Source organism: Apus apus, chromosome 1 (assembly GCF_020740795.1).
Source record: "Apus apus isolate bApuApu2 chromosome 1, bApuApu2.pri.cur, whole genome shotgun sequence".
NCBI classification, from domain to species: Eukaryota; Metazoa; Chordata; class Aves; order Apodiformes; family Apodidae; genus Apus; species Apus apus.
In genome coordinates, this window is record NC_067282.1 from 97942542 (window position 1) to 97970307 (window position 27766).

At 39.4% G+C, this 27766-nt stretch overlaps 2 protein-coding genes across 2 annotated transcripts in view; one reads left to right on the forward strand and one right to left on the reverse strand.

Annotated features, from left to right (window-relative positions):
• Positions 1-1009: 1009 nt before the first annotated feature.
• On the reverse strand, positions 1010-13784 carry LCA5L (lebercilin LCA5 like). The gene is made up of 6 exons (XM_051621172.1): positions 13338-13784; positions 11700-11837; positions 9461-9554; positions 4581-4690; positions 4157-4289; positions 1010-1646 (listed from the first exon to the last, which is right to left on the reverse strand). Exons 1-6 carry the CDS (start codon positions 13782-13784, stop codon positions 1087-1089), a joined length of 1482 nt encoding a protein of 493 aa, XP_051477132.1. The 3' UTR covers positions 1010-1086.
• An 8117-nt stretch (positions 13785-21901) lies between these two features.
• SH3BGR (SH3 domain binding glutamate rich protein) overlaps positions 21902-27766 on the forward strand; it is a 30638-nt gene continuing 24773 nt past the window's right edge. Inside the window, exon 1 of the mRNA XM_051621184.1 lies at positions 21902-22132. Within this exon, the coding sequence (XP_051477144.1) occupies positions 22088-22132 (45 nt within the window). The 5' untranslated portion in view covers positions 21902-22087. The remainder of the gene's footprint in view (positions 22133-27766) is intronic.

The following is a 27766-nucleotide window of genomic DNA, read 5'->3' on the forward strand; positions in this document are numbered from 1 at the left end:
CTTTGGAGCCTGTCCACTATACAGCTTAAGCACTGCTTCAAGAATTTGAAAAGATTTTGAAAAATATGCTCTGAGTACGTTCAGATCTAAATGTCTTAATAACCTTTTGTGGTATAATGTTTCAAATTTTTTAAGTGCTACTGCATTTTAAAATTAATAGAATACCCAGTTTTCCCTAACATTACAATTTAGCAAGCATTTCATGAATTACTATCAGGAACAAAACATAATCCTCCTACCCTCGCTTACATAACCTTAAACACAGGATTTTTAAAGGCTTTTTGAGAACTGGTTATGCCTGACTTCTCCAAAACAATAGTTTACTCTTGCACATTCATCTTTGGATGTCAGCTGTGGAAGTTACCAGGCAAACTGCTTTGATAAGTTCTAACAGTGGAAAAGAATGAAGCTTTAGAGCTTTATAATGCTTGTGAAAACAATGTAATAGCGAATTATTTTTCTTATGTGTGAATTCTGGAAACTTTTCAGGAGTGAAGAAAATAAAAAATTATTTTAATACATTGTTGGTACTGACCCAATAATGAACCTTATGAAAGCAGATTGCTCACTTTTGCCAGCTACCAATCAACTTCAAAACTCAAAATGCAGAGAGGGTGCAAAAGGACTAATTTGTTTTGTAATTTGGACTAGCTTGGACACATTTTAACAAGTAAAAATGTAGTAATTGTTAAGGCACTCTTAGGGAGATGCACATGCCTGCATACGGAGCAAGAGCAGAAAGAAGAATGCACTTCTGTGACGATCTGACCATCGTTTTGGAAAAATCATCAAAATAGATTCTCAGTACTTGTTAGATTTAATATGCATTTAATGAAAGTAAAAAAACATTTTTTTTTTTAATGTTTAAAAATATCTGTATTTCTAGAGTAAAAAAAAAAAGTCGATATACTTAACTAAATATCAAATAAAATAATTGTTTTGGGTATTCTTATGGCTGTATCATTAGTGTTAGATGCTTTGCCTTATGAACTAGTTAGTACTGGTGGTTTGAAATTTGTCTTGTGTAGTCCTGCATCCTTTCACTTTCTTCATTCCTCTCATGTTAGAACTTGAATGGTTGTCTCTTCAAACACAGCCTGGTCCGAAGAGTTCTTTCGTAAGACTGTTTTTCCTATCAGCAAATGTCATATGAGCACAGACTTCTGCTTCAGTGGAAGTGACATCTTGCCTTCTTTCGGTAACTTTACCAAAAGATGGTCCATATAAATCAAATGAAGTTCTTGCTTTTGATTGAGCTGTTTCACCGCAGTTCTGACCTGCATGTCTGTTGTTGCAAAGACTGGATTTTGCACCCGATGTAGGAAGCCCGTGATGCAAATTCTCAGTGGCTTCTGAGAATATGTATATTTTTTTCAGCCTAGCGCGTGTTTTGTTTCTTGGACCTGGAGTTACACATTTATTCCCTGTCTTCTCACTGTTATTTAGCTGTTCTTCTGGCTTTTCTTTTTCAGATTCTTTCACAGCATCTTTCTCTTGATTGTTCTCTTTTATGCTGTCTCCTAGAGGAGTTTGTTCAGTTTTCATCAGTTTTTTCAGCTCCTGTTTAAGCAAATCAGTCTCTTTTTCCTTTATAAATTCCAAGAAAGCATGTTCTTCCATCAGCAGTCTGCCCTCTCTTAAATGCCCTAAAATGAAATATTTGGGGTTTTAGGAATGTTCTTAAATTGCCAAGAAACATAAAGAATCATGAAGCATTAATGAGAGCAAGTTTTAGTTCCTTAATTAATTACTTCAGTTGTTATTATTGATAGTATTTCATTCTTGAGGGTTATGGTAATGCTATTTACAAATAAATATAACAGGATGGGGCAAGATTTAAAGAACAGAATTGTACCATTGAATCCAGGTAAATTTACCTCTTCCAATTCTATTTATTTTTATTAAATAAATTAACATGCATGCTGGCAGGAAGGGAGGCCATCCAGAGGGACCTTGACAGGCTTGGGAGGTGGGCCCATGCCAACCTCATGAAGTTCAATAAGGCAAGGTCCTGCACATGGGTTGGGGCAATCCCAAGCACAAATACAGGCTGGGCAGAGAGTCGATTTGGAACAGCCCTGAGGAGAAGGCCTTGAGGGTGCTGGTTGGTGAGAAGCTCAACACGAGCTGGCAATGTGCACTTAACAGCCCAGAAAGCCAAACACTTCCTGGGCTGCATCAAAAGAATCAGGTCAGGCCAGCAAGTCAAGGGAGGTGATTCTCCCCTCTGCTCTGCTCTCGTGGGACCTCACCTGGAGTACTGTGTTCAGGTCTGGAGCCCCCAACATAAGAAGGACATGGAGCTGTTGGAGCAAGTCCAGAGGAGGGCCACAAAGATGATCAGAGGGCTGGAGCACCTCTCCTATGAAGACAGGCTGAGAGAGTTGGGGCTATTGAACCTGGGGAAGAGAAGGCTCCAGGGAGACCTTAGAGTGGCATTCCAGTACCTGAAGGGGCTACAGAAAAGCTGGGAAGGGACTTTTTATACAGGCATGTAGCAAGAGGAAAAGGTTTTAAACTGCAAGTAGGTAGGGTTAGACATTAGAAAGAAATTCTTTAGCGTCGGAGTGGTGAGACACTGGCACAGGTTGTCCAGGGAAGTTGTGGAAGCCCCATCCCTGAAGTGTTCAAGGCCAGACTGGATGGAGCTTTGAGCAACCTGGTCTAGTGGAGATGTCCCTGCCCATTCAGGGGGGGTTGGAACTAGATGATCTTTAAGGTCCCTTCCAATCCAAACCATTCTATGATTTCATTACATATAATCAGTAATGTCTAAGTATAGGGCCAGAAAGTAATAATGCAACAAAGAAACCACATGAGATCTCGACTCTTAATTGTAATTTTCTTGCTTTTAAATGGAACCTAAAAGAGATCTGTTTTTCTCTCTTAATTGACATCACAGTTGCTTGTTGCATGGAGCAGAATATACTGCAATTCTCTAACCCTCTAATAAGTTGGCTCCACTCTTTATTATGAAAAGGTAAGTGTATAGTGAAGGCCTACAGTAAATACATTTGTCTGCTGCAGTGGACAAATTGTAGTAGGTTCTGTGCTGTGGGGAGACTTAAGAGTACCTCCAAAATGAGATAGAGTCCAGGCCTAAAGGAGAATATGAAGTTGCAGTAATTAAAATACTTCTACTTAAAATGATGCTTCAAGTAAGTCTGATATTGGCAGTGGGAGAAAGCCAGAAGAGAGTCTGGCAAACAGTGAGGAAAGAGATTGACAGGCAGCATCAAAAGACCTGTATTTTCTGACAGCTTTAAAAAGGGATTTCAAAGACAAATGATAACTTCAGTTATCTGGTGCAGTCTGGAAAGGCTGGAGGCTGAGAAGTTGGAGTTCAAAACACATTAATGCATTCCAGATTACCAGCTCTGTTACTGATCTAGTAAGTGACCTCAACAACCTGTTTCACCTCCATAAATGCATGACCTTTAGGTCATGTAATGTCTCTAAGCATTTGTGAAGTATTTAGCATGATAGCATTCAGATCTTTGTTCTTTCTACAAGCCTCTCTTTAATGAAAATAACATAAATATTTTTAGAAAGAAAAAAAACTCAGCTAAAGGAATAGAAGTTCTATACAATCGCGTCAAAGTAAAGGTGTGTAAAGGTGTTTATAGATGAGTCCTTTGCATATAACCATCATATGAGAACACAGTCAATGGCTAAGATTTACCTAACATCAATTTACACTGATCATTGTAATGAAGAGACATTCCCAACCCTTGAGGAAGACCTTTTCCTTTCTCAGCAGTAGATCATAAACTAGATATATATGTTGAGATCATCTATGATGAAGATTCACAACCAACAATTTGAGATCAGTATTTCATCAGGGGGGAATTAACATCTATTCATTGAAGTACAGTTTTACAGATGAAACACTGATTTTTTACCAACAGCTAAAGGACCTGGAGCTCCTTTTAGAAGCACAGCAGTATGAGGATGCCTTATTCTGTTGAACTGCTCTGCTGCCAGCCCAGCAGTGCCAGCAGCCTTATTTCAGTGATGCTTAATTACATTATTTTGTTCAACTAGCTCCGGCCAGTCAGGTGCCAGCTAATGGCTGTCAGAGCCATGTAAACTACCATCTGTTCATTCAACTTTTGAAAACATCAAATGAGTTTCTGAAAAAAATGTTAAAATATACCTCTATGTGTTCTATTAAAAGTTTCTGGCTTTGGTATTCTCTTGGTTGATTGATTTTCTGTTCTACATTGGGCATCCATGTATGCTTCATTTGCTTTAGCTTTTTGATTCTTATCTTCAGAAGTCTTTTTCTCCTGTAATTGGCAATTAAAGGCAAAAATAATGAGAGAATAATTGTTTACTGACTTTTAAAAGTACACGGTCAATGCAATATTAATAAAAAGATCAGTAATTTCTATTACTATCATATTATTATTTTGTAATGAAACGTTTGCCCCACATATTTTCTGTAATTACATTCACAGAAAATCCACATCCTAGAAAGTTGACAGATCAGGCTATTCAGGCATATTCCTGAAATCCATGGAATAACATACAGTTTAGTTGAGAGATAAAACAAATTATTAGATCCAGATCTTTCATACCTTTGTTAGCTGAATTGGACTTTCTACAGTTTCCTGAGTTTGGTACTGTGACAGCAGCAGTGATCTAAAACTCAGTTTATCTACTTGTACTGATTTGTTTCTATGAAGACCTATTGAAAAAGGACAATCATTAGTAATACAGTAGTTTCTAGAATTATATTGTTGGCCTAAACAAAAGATTTCTTTGATTACTGATAATACTGGTTTGTGGCCTAGGATTTAAATTTTTTTTTCTTTCTGGTTTTTTTCTGTTTTTTTCTGCCTGATCTATAAGTGTCAAAACTGGAGCACAAACATAGCTACCTGGACTTCTGAGTGTTTCCATCTGTACATCAGTATATCATAAATACACTTCAGTTTTTGATCTACAAAGTCCTGTTCAGGCAGAATATGCAAAATCAGACAAATGTGTCTGTACCCTACAGCCCCTATGGGCTTAATTTGTGTGGTAACATTCTAGTGTAAATTTAAGAGGTGTGGCATGAGGCCTCAGCTTTCAGGTTCCTAAATTCAGATTTTACAAAGTATAATAAACATGCTTGCTTTTATGTCTTATGACTTGGTTTCTCATCTTTCACAAAGTTAATCACTTATCTAACAGTTTATGGAACCACTTATCTAACCAGTTTATGGAGTGATTGAATAAGACATTTGAAGAAATTGCTGAATGGAGATGCGATGGGAAAGGTAAGTATATTGTTCTTTTATTCTAATTTTAGAATAATTTAGACATGACTACACTAGCTGAGAAAGTTGCTAGCACAGCAGCAAAAATGTGATCTTACCTATGTCAATATTCAACCTTATTCCCAGTTTTGATCACTGAAATCAGAAGACTCCATAAAAATGGTGATTTTCAAATGTTTGCAGTTTGGCTATAAAATGAATGTTGATTACCAATCTGAGGATAACTCCTGAAGGAATGGCTGTGACGATTTGGAGGAAATTAGTTTTCCCATTTGAAAGGCAACCAGTAGTTCAGCAGCTTTTCCAACAGCAATCAGCAGAGCATTCCCCAGATTCAGAACTAGGGGGAGCTGCACCTCTAGATGAGCTAGTGTGACCTTCTCACCACTGAGCAAACTTGGCTTTCGGGAAGTTCATGAAATTAATGGCTTCATTCAATAAATAATTTTTATTTATGTACATACATCTTTCTGATAACCTAAGCAAACCTACCATCAGCTATTTCTCAGAAGTGTTAAAAAATGCAGCCCTAAATTTATTTTTTTCTTTCGTGCTGGATAAAAATTCTTGCAAATGCAAAATAGAAAATAACAACTTGAAGATGTAGCTCTTTCTGTTATAGGAAAATTCAAGTCAATCGTGAAAAAGAAAAACAATTGTCAGTAATTCCAGTTCTAGATTTCTAAATCATCTGTTTCCATTAACTGGCAGAGAATGAAATCTTTATTGGTCAAAAATACCAGATGATCAGACAACTTTGCTTGGAACCTTTTCATCAGGCCTTTGCTCAAAGAAAAGAACTTAAATAGTAAACAGTGATCTAAGTACTGTAATTTAAATAACAATATTGAACAAGTCCATTTGTATGTAAAATTTTTAAAAACACAGCTTGTTATGTAACATAACTGCAACTGGAATTCAGAGCTTCCTAAAAAAGTTTCTGACTTGGAATGACAAGTAGAAATTTGTGTTTCTAACTTGGATTGCCATCCTTTTCCCTGATGTTCACTTGTAGTTAAGGCAAAGTAATGAATTTGAAAAGGAAATGAAGAGGAAAGAAATAAGCACTGACTACAATAAGACTTTGTACTGCTTCTATGTTTTTAAGAATTCTGTGGGCATGTGTGATATTTCCATCAAAATTTTAAGTTCTAATTCCTCCTTCAGTTTAGGAGCAGGAAAATCTAAGCAAGTATTTTAAAGAGGTGCTTGACCCAGGAAAGTAAAGGTTTAAATCATTATCCAAAATTAAGGATGTAAATTTGCTGTGCAGAAAACTCTCCTTTGGGATGTGACAGAATGTTTATGTTACTGGTAAGAGGCAAAATATTACTTCCAAGTACTTGGGGAAAGTACTTGAAATGTTTTTAAGTTTCTGTATAAAACACATTTATTATTAAGTTCTAGATCCTATATCTAAAGCATATGACAATTAGAAATTTGTAAATGCTTCAAGAAAATTATCTTCTTCAACATTTTTGTCCTTGATTAATATAGTGAGCACACAGGCACCTTAACATGTCTTGGCTTGTACTGTTTGTACTTGTTCTTAGCTGTTGCTCCCTTAGTTCAAGGGGTGGGATCCACTTGTCTGAACACAGGCGCCTCATGCTATTTGAGATGCCCTCAAGTATTCAAGGTATCCACATAAGGCTGGCCAATATTACACAGAACTGATGAGACACCCATGTCCTTCTGGAACAACTACAGGGCCAGGCAGAATGTGCTGGGACATCTCAAGTGGCACTGAATGCTTATAATGGACGCCGCTCTTCATAATCTTTGAGAAGCCATGGAGAGTGGGAGACATCCCTGAGGACTGGAGAAAGGCTAACATCACCTCCACCTTTAAGAAGGGTTCAAAGGAGGACCCAGGTAATTATAGACCCATTAGTCTTACTTCAGTCCCTGGGAAAGTCATGGAGCAAACCCTCCTGGGGACTGTCGTAAGTCAGTTGAAGCATGTGACTCGAAAAAGCCAACATGGATTTACCAGGGGCAAATCGTGCTTAACGAACCCTATCACATTCTATGACAAAGAAACCCACTCAGCTGATGCAAGGCGAGAGGTGGGCATTGTCTACCTGGACTTTTCCAAGGCTTTTGATACTGTCCCCCCACAGCCTCCTCCTGGAGAAACTGACTCATTATGGCCTTGACAAGTGGTTTGTACACTGAGTGGGGAACTGGCTGACAGATCATACCCAGAGGGTGATAGTAAATAGTTCCTTCTCAAACTGACAACTAGTCACAAGTGGGGTTTCCCAGGGGTTGATATTGGGTCAAATGCTGTTTAACATGTTCATAAATGACCTGGATGTTGGGATCAAGAGCACCCTGATGAAGTTTGCTGACAGCACCAAGATGAGTGGAGAGGCTGACACTCTGGGAGGCAGAACCACCCTCCAGGATGACCTGGACAGGCTAGCAGGAACCTTATGAAGTTCAACAAGGAGAAGTGTAAGGTCTTGCACCTGGGAACACATACCTCAGGAGTGCAGGTCAGATTGGGATCCACCTGGCTGGAGAGCCCTGTGGAAAGGGGCCTGGGGGCCTTAGTGGATAACAGGGTCAACATGAATGAACAGTGTGCTGCAGGGGCAAAGAAAGCCAACAGGTTGCTGGGCTGCATCAACAAGGGCGTCACCAGCAAAGATAAAGAAGTCATCATCTCACTCTGTTCGGCGCTTCTCAGACCACACTTGGAGTATTGTGTTCAGTTCTGGTCCCTGCTCTACAAAAAGCATGCTGGAGACAGGCTGGAGAGGGTCCAGAGAAGGGCCAGAAGGATGATCAGAGGACTGGAGGACCTGCCATATGAGGAGAGGCTGAGAAAACTGGGCTTGCTCAGCCTTGAGAAAATAAGGCTTTGGGGAGACTTCCAAGAAGATGCAAATTCCCTATTTACAAGGAGTCACATGGAAAACATAAGGGGTAATGGGCACAAGTTGCTCCTGGGGAGATTTGATGGGACCCAAGAGGTAAACTTTTCACATGAGGACAGTCAAACATTGGAACAGTGTCCCAAGGGATGAGGTAGATTGCCCCACATTGGACAGTTTTAAGTCTCAGCTTGGGTGCTGAGCCATCTCATACAAACTATAGTATTACCTAGAATGGTTGGACCAGATGATCCTCGAGGCCTTTCCAACCTGGCATTCTATGATTCTATGATAATTAGGCAGTTGAATCCCACACAAAATAGCTGCTCTTGGAATATCTTATAGACAAGACTGCATATAATAGACGTTTGCCTCCAATACCTGTCTGACCATCCACGTGAACGATATATTCTTTAGTAAAGAGCTCTTTCTTCCTTGATAGAAATAACTTTCTATTGTTCTTTTCTATTATTCTACTATATTATTCTAAATAACATCAATTCTGTGGAGAGAATTGAGAGGATATACAATAACTGGGTATTGCAATCTCTGGTTGCCCATTGCACTAAAAATTAAAGAACTACTAAAGATAAACATTCTCTTCTCTCAGATAAACTGACAGTATGCTTACCAGACTGGTCTTTAAACTTCCTAAACCTTGGATCTGAAAACTCCTCCCCTCCTTTCACCCCAACAAAAGGCAAATTGCAGGTGCTTCACTAATAGACATTTAAGCATCTCTGCTATTTGTACATTACAGGGTCTAAGGATTTCCAAGATAAGAAAACAGATCTTAAAGATCCAATTAAATTCATTATTTTTGCTCATATAAAAGCACTTTGAAGGTCTGTAATAAAACTAGGATCTTGCTACAGAAGGGTTGTTTGTGAGGTGCTCTAAGTTACTGCCATGTTGTGGAAATTCTAGGTCTAGGGTAGGCATTCCTCCAGGTCAAGTCAAAGGGAAAAGCCTGAACAAAAATTTGTCTGAAAAAGCTTTGTGGACTGATAGATTCACCTTGGTAAAAAACAAAGAGGCAAACAGCTCTTGATGCAAACAGACACTCAAAATAGTAGCACTACTTCAGTGTCACTGTTAGTATCCTAAAACTGTGTATGCTAAATGGGTCATGTATTTGTATTCATAAATTATCAAAAAAACCCAAGCACTTCTCTTTAACTTATATGTGACAGAATATTTTTAGCCCACATAAAGTACTCTATTGGCTTGTATTTTGTAATATATATCCCAGTTATAAAACAATGTATGTTTCACATCATTAAACAAAAAAAGAAACGAAAAGACACATACTTTTTTCACAAGGTACTCCATAACTTTTGTCTTTTGGGATTTTAGGCATCCGATTTGCATAGATATTTTTTACAGAAAGTTGCCGATCCTTTTCCTAGGAAGAAATAAACACTATTAAGCTTCTAATACGCATTAAGAATTACTTTTTACTGACTTAATTTTCCCATCTTGGGAGAAAACTGTCAGTGATTTTGTTTTGTGCCAGGCCATGTGCTGACTTTGTCATTTACATAAATAGGAATCTGTTATTTTCTTTGATGAGCCAAATAAAAATTCTCCCTTTTTAAGGCTCAGAACACATCTGTACATCTACATGATCTTTTTCATAACACAATGTTCAGAGGATGAAGTCTTCTCTAATGATTTTTTCATTTGTTATTCTGAGAGGGCTTTTTTTCAAACTATTTTTTTTTACTTCCTTTTTAAAATATGAATTTACTTGGTGCCCTTGGTTACAATGTGCTCAGTTCTGGTTAGCAGCCTATTGCTTGGGACATGACATAAACTTCAGAGGCATAATTTTAAAATTGATTTAGCGAGAGTCCTCTTTCCTTACTGAAATCTGTCATAAGCACAGAAGAGAGATTTCAGTAACACTCTCACTGTATCAGTTTTTAGCATGAAAATAGGAGCTGTGTTTACTTTGGACATACAGGTTGTCCTGAAACTGTGTCCAAATACCTTAAATGGTATGAATAAGCCTAGGTGCCCAAAACTACTAATGTGTAAGCATGAACTCTGTTCTGGAACAGAAATAAGGTTCATAAGCAGGTTGGGTCATCTTTGTGGAAAAACAATTCAATGTTTTGTGAATCTAAATGCAACATTGACAGAACTGGACCCACATAGAAAACTGTGTGGTAAACACATGAAATAAAAAATTTTTAGGTAAGTGTTAGGGTGAGAATTGTATTTTGGAATAATTTGCATTTTGGAACAGTTTACAGTAGTGTTCCTGGGACTACAATTATTCCCATCTCCCAGATTTGCACATAGACTCTGGCAGGGAAATAGCAATGAAAGTGCTGTTTGGGGCATTTTGATATGGGGCCTGGGAAGACCACTCTGCTTTTTCCCTTTCCCAACAGCTCACTGGGCTTTTGCAGCTGAGCAGCCTGCATTGGGAGGAAAGTTTCTGCACCTGATACATAGGTAAGACGGACAAACAATGGCCCTGTACGGAAATGCAAATCCCCATGAATCCTCAGGAGTTGCCTCTTCTGCTCTTCACAATGTGTGGGAAAACTCCCCATAACATTTCACAGACATTTTATTCCATTTAGAAAGGGCTCCCTAGTGGGATCAACAGATGGATCGGTCACTTTACATAGAAATAAGGAAGTATATTTTAACTGTGTTACAAACACAGTTTAAACTGTTAAAAAGCCACACATGTTTTTTGAGTTTTCTGGAATATGTACCGTTTTTCTTGTTTGCAACTCATATGACATACCTTTCATGGCAGTTTTGTTTCTTTTTCTGTTTAGCGTCAGTTTTAGGTTTTCCTGTATGTTTGGTTTACAAGCATGACAGTAAGTGTTGAAGTGAAATATTTTTGTTCCAAAAATATTTGTCTAAAAACCAAGCTGGAATTCAAACAAATTATTTAAATATTTACCTAAGTCTTTTTGTTAAACACTAGTTTTGCAGATTGTAAGATTTGGCTCATTATAATTTGAAAGTGTTACTGCAAGAGAGATCCTTTAAAATTAGCATATTAATATATTGACCTAGATATATAAAAATGGTAACAAGTTGGTGAGGATTATTTGTTCAAATTGTGATGCAATCATCTGTTTTGATTAGAGAATCACAGACAAGAATCATTCTGGTTGGAAAAGACCTTTAAGATCACCAAGTCCAACCGTTAACCTAACTCTACCAAGTTCAGTGCTAAACCATACTCCTAAGCACTACATCTACTTGTATTTTAAACACCTCCGGGAATGGTGATGTAACCACCTATCTGGGCAGCCTGTTCCAGTGTTTGATAAACCTTTTAGTGAAGAAGTTTCTTCTAATATCCAATCTAAACCTCCCCTGGTGCAGTTATCAAATTACTTTCAACTTTTCACAAATAAACCCTACAATTATTTCATCATTTGATATTTTGACTTCTTTTGGTAGGCTGTAGACTCAGCTAGGAAACAAATATTCCACTAACAAATAATATAAAAGAGGCAAAATAAATACTTGAATTTTCTTGTAGGAACAGAAACCTATTTAAAATCTTGAATACCTTAATTTTTTGCTGAAGAGCGTTAATTTCCATTCGCAAGTTTTTTGTAATCATCTCAGCTTCCACAGCTTTTTTGTTCTCGTTTGCCAGCTGATGACTAAAGGTGCTATTGTTCAACCTCAGCTGCTTTTCTAGACTCTTAAAAAAAAACAACATATTTTACCACATGATGTACTCATTATGACTGTTGAAAAATTTCAGTTCTTTCTTAGCAGGTTTAAGGAATAAGCATGCTAATATAATGAAAAATAAGCTTCTAATAATTATTGACTATTGTAAACAATGCATGAAATTATGATGAAGTATCTAAAAAATTCCTTTAAAAATGAGCAAAAACTGTTTAAAACCTAATTTACTAAAAAAAAAAAAGTATATTTGGTATTCAAACATATACTATAACATTACCTTTCTGATGGATTAATGAATACAGTTGTCTTTGAGAAATGTTAAGACAACATTTCTGTTCACAATGAGATCTACTACCTGCAGCAGCATAAGGAGGCTTACTGTAAATGAGAACGAGGTAATTTATTGAGTACTTTATCAAGTACTTTATTATTCGATCCCAGTGCCATGCACTGAAATTATAGTTACTAAAACTGTAAGGTGGACACCCAACCCTGTATGCTTTTTATAGCTTCTCAATATGACTTCTGTAAATATAAAGTTTTCAAGGGAGTCTGAATTCAGTGGTTTCTATTTTCATTTTCTTTCATGTAATAAATGTACTTCAGACCTAGCTGTTCAGATGGTGAAACACTTCTAAGATTACCAGGCTTTTTATTTAATTCTATGCATAACATACCCCATAGAAAATAGAAATTAATTCTTGGAGGACAATGGAAATGTCACTCTTCTAGTTTTGTATTAAATAAAAAAATCTGTATTTGTATCTTTTTGTAAAAGGTTTGATAAGAGTAAAGAGCCATGAGACATTAAAAAGAGCTGAATTATCTCCTCTTGAACTCCCACCAGGCTTTTACTACTGATGCATAATAAACCAACAGTAGAACCAACCCTAAAATTTAGGACATCTGACTGCTGCTTAATTCAGCAGCAGCCCTACAGCTGACTACAGTGACTGACAGTAACTAGTGAACAGGAGATGTAGTTATGCCCATACTGTCCACCAGCACCATGTAAAAATAACAGTGATTGCTAGTTCCAGGTAAGCCAGTTTCACTTGTTCAAGGAAGTAGATCAGCAGCAGCCTGGTGGTCTCCATGTGTGTGATAATCCCGTGCTTTGCCAAGGTAAATTAGGGTCAGGGCTATTGTGGTGAGATGGCCTAGGCAAGCCTGGATGCCCCATGCTGCTGGCAGGGAGCAGAGTGGACACTCTGCTGAAGATTGCTCTCCAGCAACGTGCTGCACTTCTGACCTACCAGGGTTAAGGCATATGACTTAATTCCTATAAGATTTTTACTGCAAACTTTATCTACTCATACATTTCTGATGCTGGAAAGGGGTACTAAACTTGGGACAGCACTGGAATTAAAAAAAAAAAAAAAAAAGTTTGACTTTACATGATTGTATCAGAATCATTAATGCAAAAGGTAAAAGCTAAAAACTTGCCACTTTTCTTTCACAGAAAACTCTCCTATTATTGTTCCACAATACAATTATATGGATATATTACCTGTATTCTCTTATCATTCACTTTCATTTTTTCTATAAGGACTGATAATCTGTGATCAAGCTCCTCTCTCTCTGCAAGAGCTTTGTCTTCTGAAAGCATATGCAAGGTCTGGCATGCTTCTTTAGCTTTTAGCAGTTCTGCTTCAACTTTTCTAAGCCTCCTGGATGTATTTCGCTCGTCCTCCTGAGACATCCTCAGGAGCTTCCTTAAATCTGTCACCTCATTATAGTGATTTGTGAAAAGATCCAGCAAATTACTTTCTGAATTTTCATATCTATCTATTGCTTTTGACTGTTGACACTGAAGCTGTTTCAAAATGTTGTTTTCTAAGCTTGATGCTTCTAATTTGTGTTGTAAATAAAATATTTCATTCTTCAGCTCTTTAATTTTGTGAAGTCTTGATGATGATATTCGCTGAGCCATTGCATTTTTTTTCTTGGAAATCATAGTACTCTGCAGGCTTAAAAATGAAGAATTCTGATGTGGTACAATCTCAGTTGGCAATTTTTTTTCCTCCTGCATTGAGACCAAAGTAAACTGGCATTGATATAGAGCAATCATTTGAGATAGCAAAATCTCATGTATGTCTTTACTGCTCACATAAGCTCATACACTGCTCATCCAAGCTACTTAACTGTGGTATATTTAACAAAATACCCAAGATCTATAGTAAGATTCTGATGTTCAAGTATTTCACAGATTAATCCATTAAATATTTTATATCTCTCTGTGTGCATTTATGTGGCTGCACTGGGACACAGCTAACTAGCTCTATAGCAGGTGAAGGTTCCTTCCTTTCATTTTCTGAAGCCATTTTCATTCAAAACAGCCATCATGCTCACTTTCCATTAATAAAGGTGTCTACACTGGCAGTGTCTTCTGAGGCAAACAGCAATAATACTCTGTGAATAACTAATACAGAGCGTTTGTGTTAACACATTACTCCAGTATCAATGGAAATAAGTTTTATCTCTGTAAATCACGTAGCTCACTAATGTAGGCATGATCTGGGGGGTGATGAACAAAATCCAACCCATCTAGAAAGATTCCCAAGAGGGAGGACCTACACCTTGAATGCGGCATGACAAAAAAAAAAACAAACATAACATTGGAATCTACATGTCTGCAAGAACTCAAGAAACAAGGTGATCACAATAGCACATGGTTAAATTTCTCTGCAGATAGGATTTCTAACCAGCTTTCTGGAGTTTTCAAGTTAGCTGTGAAAATAACTTCATTCTTACACCTTACATGCTTATTAGTATAGAACAGTTACACAGTTGTGCACACTGTTTCTATACAGCAATTAAAAAATACTTATGGGCTAATATTCTAAGTATATTACTGCCATTTGCCTTTCTTTATGGCCAGCATTCTGTGAGAGTTACTCTCATTTTCCTTTCCTGAAACATAATTAGTATTTGAAAGTAGTCAAAACTGTAAATCTGAGTGTGTTCCACCTTTTCAGGCATATATTTAATCTCATTATAGCTCTCAAGACATTTCAGGCAGTGTTTTGCCAGAACTTTATTATAATAATTTATAAATCACATAGCATTTTATGGATAAAATAGGCCAGGGAACAAAATACCAAAAAAATACCAGAGGAAAAGGACAGATCTTTTCAAGCATTTCTGTTGAATCCAATGGGGGTTCTGCACACAAAGTCTTTACAGGAGCAGACCCCAACCAGAGCACCCCACAGCAGATGGGCAGCAACATCACACCAGGACTAGGAAAAGTAAAGCAGGACACTGCCTAGGGCACCACCACACCACGCCCTCATGGCTTCCATGACCTAAGCCAGAGTTTTGGAAAGCTACTGAAAGAGTATTAGCTAGGAAGACAGAGCTGTGTGGGGCAGTTGCTTCAGCTGTAGCAGCAGCCACACCAGCTTTCTGGTTCTGCACAGCTCCAGCCCAGCTCCACAACTCTCCTTGCCACAGCAGAGCCTGGAGCTGGCCCAGATACCCATGGGCCTTGTGTGCGAAGCAGGAAATTAGAGGAACGTATACAGGGTGTCAGTCATACAATCTTGTCTGTCCTTTGTTTTTATTCCTGAAACACCTGATCCACTCCATCTTTGTTCTGATGGCCCTGCTGATGGCCCTGTTGGTAGAGGAGAGAAAGCAGGACCAGCTGGTAGGACCTTGCCCTCACAGAGCCACATGGCGAGAACAGGTTATGGCAAACGAAAGGATAGACTCTGAGATGAGGGAATCAAAAGGAGGAGAGACATTTGTGCAGTACAGTCATTTGTTTTACATATGTTTTAAATGGATTAAGAAGGACTATCATGGAAGTTTAAGTAAACAGAGAAGAAATAATAGCAGTCAGCTAAGGCCAGACACATTCGAGACCTGTAGTGGCCAAAATTAACAGGTGCTGTGAAAAAACTCATCAGAGGTAAAAAACAAAGCAAATGGAAGGCATGCAAGCATCACACTTGCATGTTCTCTGTAACATGATTCCATTGCAGGAAGACCACAATATGACCACAAATGTCACACAAATATTTGCAAAATGAGAATGACCATTACATTACTATTTTATGTTGGTGGAATAGAATGAGATGATGTAAAAGAAATGAGAAAATGCCTTCCTGCAAAACCTGACAAAAATCCTGTAAAATGTACAAATGTGTTCCTGGAAAACTGACAATTTCAAGTAGCCATGAACAAGCAAAACCAACCACCTAAAATATCCAACATTACTAGCAGCCAATGATTCTTCTGCTAAGCAGATTTTAAGATGTGGTTATTCTTCCTGGTCTGCTAGTGTCATGTCAGTATGGCTTCTTGATAGCAGCATGTAACTTATATAGTAGAGGAGATAATCAGTGGTTCCTCCCTCCTGTTGTTGGTTGATTTGCATCTTCTAGATTGGGTAGATGTAGATGAATTTTTGTAGCTCAGCAGAAAAGGATCATTAGTTTTATATTCATTTTTTGACATGGCATGGTGGGTTTTAAGAAAGTATGAGTCTAGATATGAAACACGCAGACATAAAAAGATTCTTCACTGTTAACATTTACGTAAAGGGGATGTATTTGTGCTGTGTGGTCATTCCATTGAAGCACTTAATTTTACATGATACACCACGTCAAAACTGACACTTTCCTGTGGACATATAATATTTGAGTAATGTTCCTCAGGAAAGGCTCTTTCAGACTCATCATATGATGCATGGTTAAAAACCAGAAATTGCAGTATATGTGGGAGAGCCATTTACAAGTTCTCAGATTAAAACTGAGCTCCCATATCTCAGGTGATTATCCTGTCTCTTGGATTGCCGAGTATTGTGGGAGAATGCAGTAGGAAACCTCTCTCTCTCTTTCCTTCCTAGTGTTTCAAACATTATTTATAATTTTTCTGCACTGAAAAATTGTTTCCCCTGTCTTCCTAAATACTGAAAAATGCCAAAGAAAGGGAACAGCTATATTTCTCAAGATAACTACATTTTACTACTACCAGAAAACTAAGTACCTTTCTATCATCTTGGGGGTAAATACACTGCCCTTTTTTCTTCTTTCCCTTGTTTTTTTCCTCTTCTGGTGTTTTCTTGTCTTCAGTGCTTGGTAATTCTAAACGTTTGCTGCTCGTCACTGTTTCACAGCAAGTCACTGACAAACGCCTCAGAATAGTTAGTGTGAGAATTTTCACTTCTGTATTCTCTACTGCATTGTCTACAATCATTACCTCTGCTACAGCTGCTGCTTCTCATACTTCTGTGCTTTGGGGAATCCTCAGTTTCCTTGCTTTTTGTGCCATGTTCTACAAAGACTTAGTCCCTGAAATATGGAGCAAACAAGCATCTGAGTTTACCACTGTGTTTTGGTAGAAGACTTAAAAGCTGAGCTCCATAACTATCAGGAATCAGAACGTTACTGAGTTATTACAGCTAACACAAACAATACTAAACAGTGTTAGGGTGTATTAAAATGGTGCTAAGAAACACTTTGTTACCTTTAAAACAAACAAACAACAATACTCTTTAGCCCATTAAAAGAATTGTTTTTATCTCAGAATTTACAATGACACTAGCATGTGTTTTCTAAAGATTTACAAGGCACTACCATTTAAATATAAAGAAATACCATTGTTTGTTTCCTATAATGTATACTTTTTCTCCACAATGTAAGTAATTTAAAATAAGTTTAATTGTAGTTATGCTCAATACCTACAAAGTGCTATATGATATTTAAAAAATGTGTTCAAGTCTCTAGAAACTGGATATTTCTGTGTTTTTATAGTATTTTTAGCTTTCTACTAATGTAATAAAAATATTATTTAGTAATAATTTTCAATAATTAGATCACAAATCAGATCACAGAATTAACTTACATATTAAAATAGAAAAAAGTCAGCTGCCTTATTAATATTATAGGTAGAGAATACAGCAACACCTAAAGCTGCACCACAGAGTACCTGACTTGGACAATGAAATTAAGGTTTTCTAAAGCTTTTGAGATGTTTATTTTATTTATTTTAAAATCAGGATTGTTTGTAAACAAGAAACATTGCTAAATAAAACCTCACAATAAAATAAAATTGTCTCTGCAAAATTTCAGAAGAAACACGATGGAAAATTTCAGGTTTTTTTAATGAAACAATTTCTTCACAGCCTAACTGTAGCTAACACACTTGTTTGCTTTTGAAAATGCTGCAAGACACTTATCTGCATGTCTACATACCCATATAGCTTGGAATGTATCACCTGTAATGCACTGTTGTTGTCAGAGTTATGGTTCTCTGATGAGATTATGATCTCGTTTCCTTAATCAGGTTCTAAGTAACACTGCTGCTTCCTCTGGAATAGTCTTTTCTCAGCAGTCCAATTCAATAAAATGAATGCTCCTAAGTGTTTGGCTTTTTAAAAAACATGTATGTAACATACAATATAGAATAGTGACTAATTTTTAATGTCTTGGTGAATATCTTTTACACCTCAGTTTTTTTCCCTACTGAGGCTACTGGAGAGTAGAACAGACCACTTCATATTCCTGGCAGCGTTATTTAAACACTGTGATTTTATTATTTCTTGTCATATTGTTCAATCCACTAAATTTCCATAATATCACATTAGGACTACTCAGACCATAGTCTTATTGATGCAGAATTCTACCCAGCAGTAAAATAAATTGTACATTTGGGGGTGTCTAAAAAGGGCATAGCAATTATGTAAAAGCAATTTTAGGGGGGGTTAAAATGATATTTTAGTTCAAACATACAAGTAGCCTTCACTAAAATAATTAGAAGGTATCATTCCAACTCCTTTGTTGGCATTTTTGCTTTGTGGTGGCATTTTATTTTAAATTAAGTTTCTGAAAGGGGCAGGGGAAATCACGTAACATCCCAAGGAAAATTAAAAAGTCTAATTTCGGATTGCATAAGATGTTCCAGGTTGAAACAGAATAGTTTCATTACTCTTGATTCCCTTACATGAACAACTCTTCCTTGTAGAAAACTGACAAATGCCCAGGGTCCTACTAAATTTGAGCCAGTGCAATAACCCCTAAGAGATAAGAACTTGTAAGATGAGGATTAAGCAATGGCCAGCTTGGCACATAGATTTGTACTTCTGTTTAAATTTGATTTGGCACTGTCAACACTTTCTGGCTAAATCGTCTTTGAATCAAATTAGCTTAAATTCAACTTAAAACTACTGCTTGAATCTGACAAGAAGTGTGGGCTGAACCTCACTCACCATCCACCTTCAAGAGCAGATGTTGAGAAGTAAAAAAAATGGAAACGGAGACAAAAAGACAGAAAATCAAAAGGTGAAGGACAAGAAACAAAGAAATAAAATAAAAGCTATTACTATAGAAATGAAGGGGGAAAAGGAGTAGCTGAAGGGGGACTGAAACGGACAAACACTAGGACAGTGTATGCTTAAGGAAGAGATACAGGAACAAAATAATTATGGCCAGATCGATCTGTCAAAGATGAAAATGCCATTCCAAGCAACCAGAAACTGCAAAACTGTCACATGGAAGAATGAACTGTAGTCTGTGTGTAAAAATGAAGGTAAATGCAGGGGGAATCCCGGTGGGAGAACACTGCCTGGCTTCCCAAACCAACCGGCCCTCGGCCTGACCGCCAGGCCCTGAGTGAGCCCCAGGGGAACCAAGCAGGGAGGGAGCGCGAGGTCCTATCCAGGGCCCTCAGACCTGCCCCTGGGCTCCTCCAAGGGCGGAATCAGCTCCCTGGTGTGGCCTGCACAAGCCAGACCTCTCCCACCTCCCCCACGAGTTCCCCCGGGTGCTGGCGGGCTCCAGCTGCCACCCCGCCCGCCACAGCCGCCTCCCAGGCCTCAGAACCCCAGGGCCTCCCTCCGCGCCCTCGCACCCCCGCCAGCCGCGCCCTGCCAGCGCAGCCCCCCGCCCCAAAGCCAGTTCAGCCCCCGAGCATCCCGGCGGCCGCCGCCAGGCCCTGCCGCCCAGCCTGACAACGCCTTGCCCTGCTCCCCGCGCCCGGAGCGGGAGAGCGTGCCCCCGGCCCCGCGCACCCCTGAGCGGGGCATCCCGCTTTCCCCTCGGCCCTCTCAAGAAACCTCCTTCCCCCCCTCCCCAGTCGCGTCCCGCTCCGGCCCCAGTGCCCAGCCCAGCCTGCCTGGTCCCCACCGCCCCTCAGGGCCGCCCCCCCGGGGCCGCCCCCCGCCGCCATTACCGGCCTCCCCGCCCGCCCGGCGCGTCGCCGTTGCCATGGCGACGGGCCGCGGCCCGCGGGGCGCCCCGGGAGGCGGCGGGCCCAGCCCCACGGGCTCCCGGCTCGACGCAGGGCGGGGAAATCCCGTAGGAGTGAAGGCAGACGGGGCACTCTTTTTTAATTCAAGGGTGGGCAGCGTAGGAATCCTGCCCTGAAGTCCCCCGCCGCCCAGCCGTCGGCGGGCGGAGGCCGCGGGCCGCATCCTGTTCCCTCGCCATCTGCTTCGGGAGGGATGCTCAGCGGGAAGGAGAGCAGGAGGGCGTTAACTGGCAATTTTGTCCCAGTCCTGACCGTGGGCGTTTGATGGTACAAATACTTGCTGCTTTGCGTATTAATTATTGGTATCCCTATACTGGCAAGGCCTACCGGTATGTTTTGAAACAAAGGACCGCTGCATCTTGTTTGTACTGGTTGAGAGCATTAGTAACCAAGTAAATTAATTTGGAAATGGTATGTTCCAAATGGCCAGTTATTTATGTGGAGTTTAGTACACTATATTTACATACAAAATCTCCTGAGAAGCAAGCGTGTGTAATAACTTCTGGCTATGCTTTATGTTTTTGCATTAAGGTGGATTTGTTTGTTTGTTTTACAGGAAAACACGCTATTCTAGCAGGCTTTTATTTTACTGGACTTCCTATTGCCTCTCCAAAGAAGAAAGAAATGACAGATGATAAGACACAGAAAACAGTGCAAACACCATACTGTTATTTTAGTGAAGTTCTTTCACAGGATCCCGGCTCCATGCATGCAATACTGAATTTCCAGCTTCACATAATGGTTTGCACAGACAAAAAACTTACTTTCACGAGTGTCTTTACTATTGTGCGTTTGGTCCTACCTAGTTGATCCTGGAAAGAAAGTTTTACATTCCATTTTAAGTATTTTCAGGATTGGACACTGCTATATTCAATCTTAACATTTAAAATATGTGTGAAGACTTTCTAAAACAGTTTCACCTCCGACATAAGGGAATCTTTACTGAGCTCGGTGGCAGGTTGCTCAATTACAGCAGAAACAAACTTTGCCCTTAAAATTTGAAAGTAATGTTACCATTTAACATTCTTAAAATACCTCACATGCTCAAAGACCTCCTTAAGCAAATACATCCAGGCAGCCACTGCACTGTAGCCATCTCTGGGCTAGGAAGTGACAGCCAGACAGAAAGAGCATCCTGGATGACACAGCAGAACAGAATATTTTTTACCAAGTATTTGAGTGCTGGAAATTTTCACTGGTAATGCAAAAAGAAGGAGAAAATACAACAGCACATTCTGGATATGAAAATCAGCCAAATCACTTTCCTTAGTATTAGGAAGTGTACTGGCACATTAATTTCAGAGAAGCCCCTGAGCCCTGCAGCACGGGTGATGATCTGAATTCTTTAAAGCTGATAGAATTTGTAACCGAGGCTTATTTCAATATGATCTCTGCTGAAATTACTTCTGCATCTATACTCCTCTGCCTCTCCTCTTCCTTCTTCCCCTTTGATAATGTAAAATTTGCAGCTGCAAGTCTGAAGTCTCCTTGCTGTGGTCAGGGAGAGGACACAAGCCCTTTTATGCAGGAGGTAGCTGTGACAGTGCCCATGCAACATTAAACATTACCTGACAGCTTTGTGATCTCCCCCGGCACTAATTTGCCAGCTCCCTGTCCCTTCTCCCTTCTCCCTCATCCCTTCCCCCTCTCCCAAATATTTCTCCAGCCCTGTCTCATTGGTGCACTACTCTCCTTTGCCTTTTTTGGACTGCCACCCTGTCAATCTAATGCAGTAAGGCCAGGGGCAGGTGCAAACCCCTTGCTATGGCTCTTCTTACTAACCAATCCCCTGCTGGCCCCTTGTCCCAAAATACCTAAGAGCCAATGGAGTGGGAAAACCTGGGACCCTGGGGAGAGGCCAAAGCTGCTGGATTGCTGGTGGGGGGGCATCCATTTAGGACCCCAGTTAGCCCAGGAGCTGCCGAACACTTGAATTCCTCTTGGGACTGTGGTGACTTGTGAATAGCTGCTGTGCTCTGCTGATTCTTTTTCTTCGCTTTCAACATGGTGATCAAAGTCTTTGTAGCCACATCTTCGGGGTCTACAGCGGTAGGTATCTCATTTAACATACTCTTCTTTCTTCTGGAATCTGGTTGTTAAGTTAGTCTAGAACAGCACAGAAGCCAGGGCAGCTTGAGTTTGCATATGAGAAAAAAAACTCCAGTGAATTTCTTCTAGTCTATATTGCATGCCTTGTTCTTAGAATCAACTCAAGATGTGGAGAAATCCTGTTAATGCAGGTCTGCTTGCATGCAAGGTTTTACTACAGGTGTAATATTTACAAATAAATTATCTAGTAGTTACTGGATGTTCTACTGTTTGGTATATTTTGATATATGTTTGATATATATTCATTGAAGAAGGAAGAAGTGGATATTGTATTTGCACAAAAGGTAAGATAGATTGTTTATGGTAAAAGTTAATGTATTTGTTTTTAAAAGAGGCTTTAGGACAATGCTCCTGCAAAAGGGAAGCTCTTTCTATGAAAAAGCCTGGAGCCAAATCAAGCTAAATAAAGCTATGCAGAAAAAATACTCTTCCTCACCCCCCTCCCTTTCTGTAAGTTTTTGAGGATTTTGGTTGGTTGGTTGGGTTTGGTGGCTATTTTTTTGTGGTTTTCTGTTTGTTTGTTTGTTTGTTATTGTTTTTCTTGTGGTATGTTTTTTGGTATGTGTGGCTCTTGAGTTACTATACTGATGATTTTTAGTATTGAGATCTACTGCTGTAGCTGTCAGCATAGGGTAACAGTTGAAGACAAGGGCATGAGAATACTAGGGAGGCTGGAAGTCTGTGGGAGGTGGGAACCGGGAAAGGACTGTTTCCTTTTATATCCAGTTCCAGATGAGCTCAGATTGCAGCTTTCCTTTGGCAGTCACTCACTCCCAGTGACATGGCTAAACAAACTATCTGGTGCTTGCACATAGCTGTAACTACATCTCTATCTCTCTGACACCAGCTCCATTTCTTTAAGAAGCTTCCAGAGTTGAAAAGCTCCAAAACCTGCCCCTGTTCAAAGGGCCATGTCTAGAAAATGAACCAGGGGACATTCACAAAAATTCAAAGAGGAATACAGCTGAGAAAATTTGCAGTTCTCTCATGAGCTTGTTTCACCAGCCTGTCACTAAGCCTGACATTCTAAATTTGCTATTGATGCTGTACCATTCCTTTTTTAATAAGAAACCACAGATGCAAGGGAGAAGAAGAAGGGGTTGGAAACTTCAGTTTTGGTAATTTGTAATATAGCAAATACTGGTCAAGCAGCTTTATAAATTGCCATGTACCATGCACTGGCAGTCTTTTCTCCCCTGTTTGGTCTCCTGTTTTGAGCTCTCCTGGTTGACCAAGGCAGAGTTATCCCTTCCTGCTTTGACAGTCATCTATTCTCTGGGAAAAGTTGTGACCATGACTGAAATCCCAGTGCAGACATTCTGTATGTGTGTTGGGGCCGTTATCTGTTGGGGCCGTTATCATCTTGTGCACCTCAAGAATGAACTTTGGCCACTTCAGCCATAGGATTGGGGCTGTAGTTCACCAAGACTTTGTTTGCAGGTGCTTTGATTAAGCACTGACATTCAGAGATCACTTATGCAATAAAAGCTAAGTGTATCACATATTTAGCACTAGCTGAACCAAGATCTTTCCTCTAGTATACACATGCCTTGTATCTCCTCCCAGCTAACAGCTATAACTAATTCCTTTCCTCTTGAACTGCAGTCAAGGAATGTGCATGCTGCACTGAACACTAAGCAACATGCAAGCTTTATCCAGCCATTTTGAGCTGAAAAGCATTGCTCCTGTGATTTATTACTGCTAAGAAAGATACAAATGCCAGGGAACGGTAACAGGTTTTAAGCTTAGCATCGTAGAATCATAGAATTGTTTTGGCTGGTAAAGACCTTTCAGATCATCAACTATTAACAAACTGCCAAATTCATCATTAAACCATGCCCCTAAACACCACACCTACACATCTTTTAAATACCTCCAGGGATGGTGACTCAACCACTTCCCTGGGCAGCCTGTTCCAGTGCCTGACAACCCTTTCAGTGAAGATTTTTTTCCTAATTTCCAATCTAAACCTCCCCTATAACAGTTTGAGGCCATTTCCTCTTGTTCTATTGCTTGCTACCGGGAGAAGAGACCAACACCCACCCCTCTAGAACCTCCTTTCAGGTACTTGCAGGGGGCAATAAGGTCTCCCTTCAGCCTCCTTTTCTCCAGGCTAAACAACCCCAGTTCCCTAAGACGCTCCTCATAAGACTTGTGCTCCAGACCGTTCACCAGCTTTGGTGCCTTTCTTTGAACTTGCTTCAGCATCTCGATGTCCTTCTTGTAGTAAGGGGCCTAAAACTGAACACAGTACTTGAGGTGCAGCCTCACCAGTGCTAAGTACAGGGAGACAATCACTTCCCTACTCCTGCTGGCTGCACTATTTCTCATACAAGCCAGGATGCTGCTGGCCTTCTTGGCCACCTGGACACACTCCTGGCTCATGTTCAACCAGCTGTCAACCAACACTCTTAGGTCCTTTACCTCTGGGCAGCTTTTCAGCCACTCTTCCCCAAGCTTGTAGCATTTCATGGGGTTGTTGTGACCCAAGTGCAGGACCCAACACTTGGCCGTGTTAAACCCTCATACGATTCATTGGCCTCAGCTCATCGATCCAGTCTGTCCAGGCCCTGCTGTAGAGCAGATCAACACACCTGCCAGACTTGAAATCATCTGCAAACTTACTGAGAGTGCAGTCGATCCCCTCGTCCAGGTCAGTGGTAAAGATATTAAGAGAATGACCCCAATTCTGAGCCCTGGGGAACACCAGGAGTGACCAGGCACCACCGTGGCCCCAGCTGATTAATGCCAGTCTCCACTGTATGTTTAGCAGCCCACAGAAGCTCTCAGTGAGATCCCAGACACATATTGGAAGGAAGATTATGGCTTCTTTACAGGGCAACATGCCTCTCTGTTTCCTCCTTCGTGGTGTGTTGGGCCTATGTACAGCTGTAGCAATCTCAGCGGGCAGCATGTGTTCAGATTACTGATACATAATTGCAATGCCAAGTAGACACAATGTTCAGCTGGAGTAGTTTTCCACATTTTGTAATTAAAATGGATGGAAGCTATGCTTTCAGTGGACCTTTAATGAGTTTTGGTATATATAAAATAAAACTCACTCATGCAAGGAGCCAGCACAAAACACAATATATCACTAAAATCCTATTAAAACCAAATTTTGTATCAGCCTTGTACAGCCCTTCCTGAGAAGAATGAGTTTAATCCTTAAAGAGCTTAAATTGGAGTCTAAATTGCCTCAGTAGCAGTGGTGCTCTCTTCAATGTGGCTGATCTCCACCAAGTGCATCTGGTTAATTTTGAATTTCAAAATAAAATGAACCCTGCCTTGTCTGATGTAGATCAGCAGAAGACCACTGGTAAAAAATGGAAACTATTTATATTCTATGCACTACACAGTCACACTATACTAACTGCAACTGGTTTTCATGTTAATAAATACTTTTTTCAAGTTACTGCATTGAACCCAGTAACACTCTGGTGCTCTGGATCTGATGCTTGAACAATATAATTCACTGCTCTAGAGTAAATCTGCAGCCTGAATTTTTCTCCTGAATCATTTGGAAATTTATTTTAAATAACTTCAGCTTTTTCTTTCTGCTTCAAACTTACTTCTTATTGAATTACTCATTAAGGCAAGCAGCACTGGAGACACTTATTTCTAGCAATAAAAAGTACTAAATTGTTGTTTTGAAGCAAGAAATAATATTTAAAAAAATATCTTGATATTAAGCACAGAGGTATTTAGAAATTAGTAATATCCTGCAAGATTCTAAGGCATCATGAATCATGGGAGGAAAAGGGTTCATCTCCTACACAGATGAAGTCTTCCAAAGTCTTGCCTGCTGCTGTGCACGGTTAGGGCACCTCCAAAATCCTTTTATTCCCAGTGCTTTTGGTGACATTTTATGAACTTTCCTACCTTCAAATCTGTAGGTCTCAGAAAGACTGAGGAAAATGTGGACTATTTGTATTACGTCCTCTGAAATACAAGGTAGAGGTTTGTCATCTATGTCTGTGAATTTGGCCATATATAAGCCTAAATTCAAATTTCAAGTCAATTTCAAGGCAAATCAGAGGTTAGAGTGTGATATAGAAGAATAATTATCAGGAATAAGTTGTCCATATAGTATTAGAACCAAAAGCTGCAACAACTCTTCCTACTGACATTAGCATTCTTCTTGCTGTAAGCCATCGACTTCATACCATTTGCTTCTGCCACAGGCAACTGGTCAACATGATATGAGGATATAAATGATAATAATTAATTTTGTATCAGGTTAAACTAATATTATCTATAGTTTTTATATGCTAGCTAGATAATAACTATTTAAAGCCTTTATTATTTTTATTTTATTATTATTTTAAGGGAGTAGTAGCTAGAGAAGGTGGAACTTAAACTTTGTTGAAAGAGAAAATTACATTAATGAAATGAACATCCTGCTCACCACCACTTTCCAAGGAATCTATGCCCAAGTAATCTGAGTTCTTGCTATGCCATCGGACACAAGTGAGGACACAAACAAGCTCCTACAATCTCATTCATTCTGGGAAAGCCTTTACCTGTCCGCTGTGTTGCTACGTTCTGGAAGATCTCCCTCTCTGAGTGTTGTTTGCTGGAAAAAATATTTTGGTTGCCCAGCTACCTAGTGCCAATGACAGCAGAGGCTTGCTTTATGGTTTTGTACTTAGTGTGTGTCCTAAGTCCTTTCTTCTGCCTGAACTCAAGTAATAGTAAGCCTTAAGACAACCTACATCTTCTGCATAGTTTATTATTGCTATCATCGTGAGAAACACCTTGTCTTTTCTTTATATAGGCATAATTGCATCTAATTAATTTCCCTCGGCATTCATTTTTCACACAACCCTCCCCTAATTTTTTCCTTCCAGACCTGGTGCTGTCTGAGCCTCCTGTGTATTATGAACCTCAAGCTGAAGAAAAACTTTTTACCTGGGTTTAATTTTAAAAGTTATAGCTACAGCCATAAACAACAGAACACAATGTGTAGCTCAGTTTCCATTATCTCCTCATAGGCACTATCTGTCTGGGACAATATCTATTCCAGGAGCCATATCTACTTCAGTGCCTGTGTCCAAAGAGACAAGCTGATGCTGAAATTGCAGCTGACAGCCTTTGAGTGCACTGGCTTTCAGAGCATGTGGTGAAGCACTTAGTACTGGCTCATGCAGATTTTATTAACCATTTATACAAACATTATTCTGCCACTTCCTCCAATGAAGTGTCCCCACAACTGTCCTTTCTGCCACCTGAATGTATTCTGCAAATAACTGTGTAGCAAAATAGCCATTAAGAAAATGACCTCTGTTAACAAAGTGAGAATAAGAATATAAATAAACACCTCTGAGATCTGTCAACTGCATGGCTTTTGAACACTTTGGATTAGTGTTTCTATTGAAAGTGATGTGTTTGTTTTGTTATGTTGTGTTTTGTTTTGTTTTTTAGCTGACCATAAACTTCTACTGTTATAAAACTGTACAGGATTTCATGTTTTTAATTTTTTATAAGCAAGCATAGATGTATAGATAGATACTTCCTTATTTGAACAAGAAAAATAAATTTTATCTTTAATCACGAAAATTCATGCTTTCAATG

Coding starts and splice junctions, on each gene's coding strand:
- LCA5L (XM_051621172.1), bottom strand. CDS start 13,784: ATGATTTCCAAGAAAAAAAATGCAATGGCTCAGCGAATATCATCATCA. Junction 11,838..13,337: donor TGAATGATAAGAGAATACAG/GTAATATATCCA, acceptor TTTTTTTTTAAG/AGTCTAGAAAAGCAGCTGAG. Junction 1,647..4,156: donor TTTTAATAGAACACATAGAG/GTATATTTTAAC, acceptor ATTTCATTTTAG/GGCATTTAAGAGAGGGCAGA.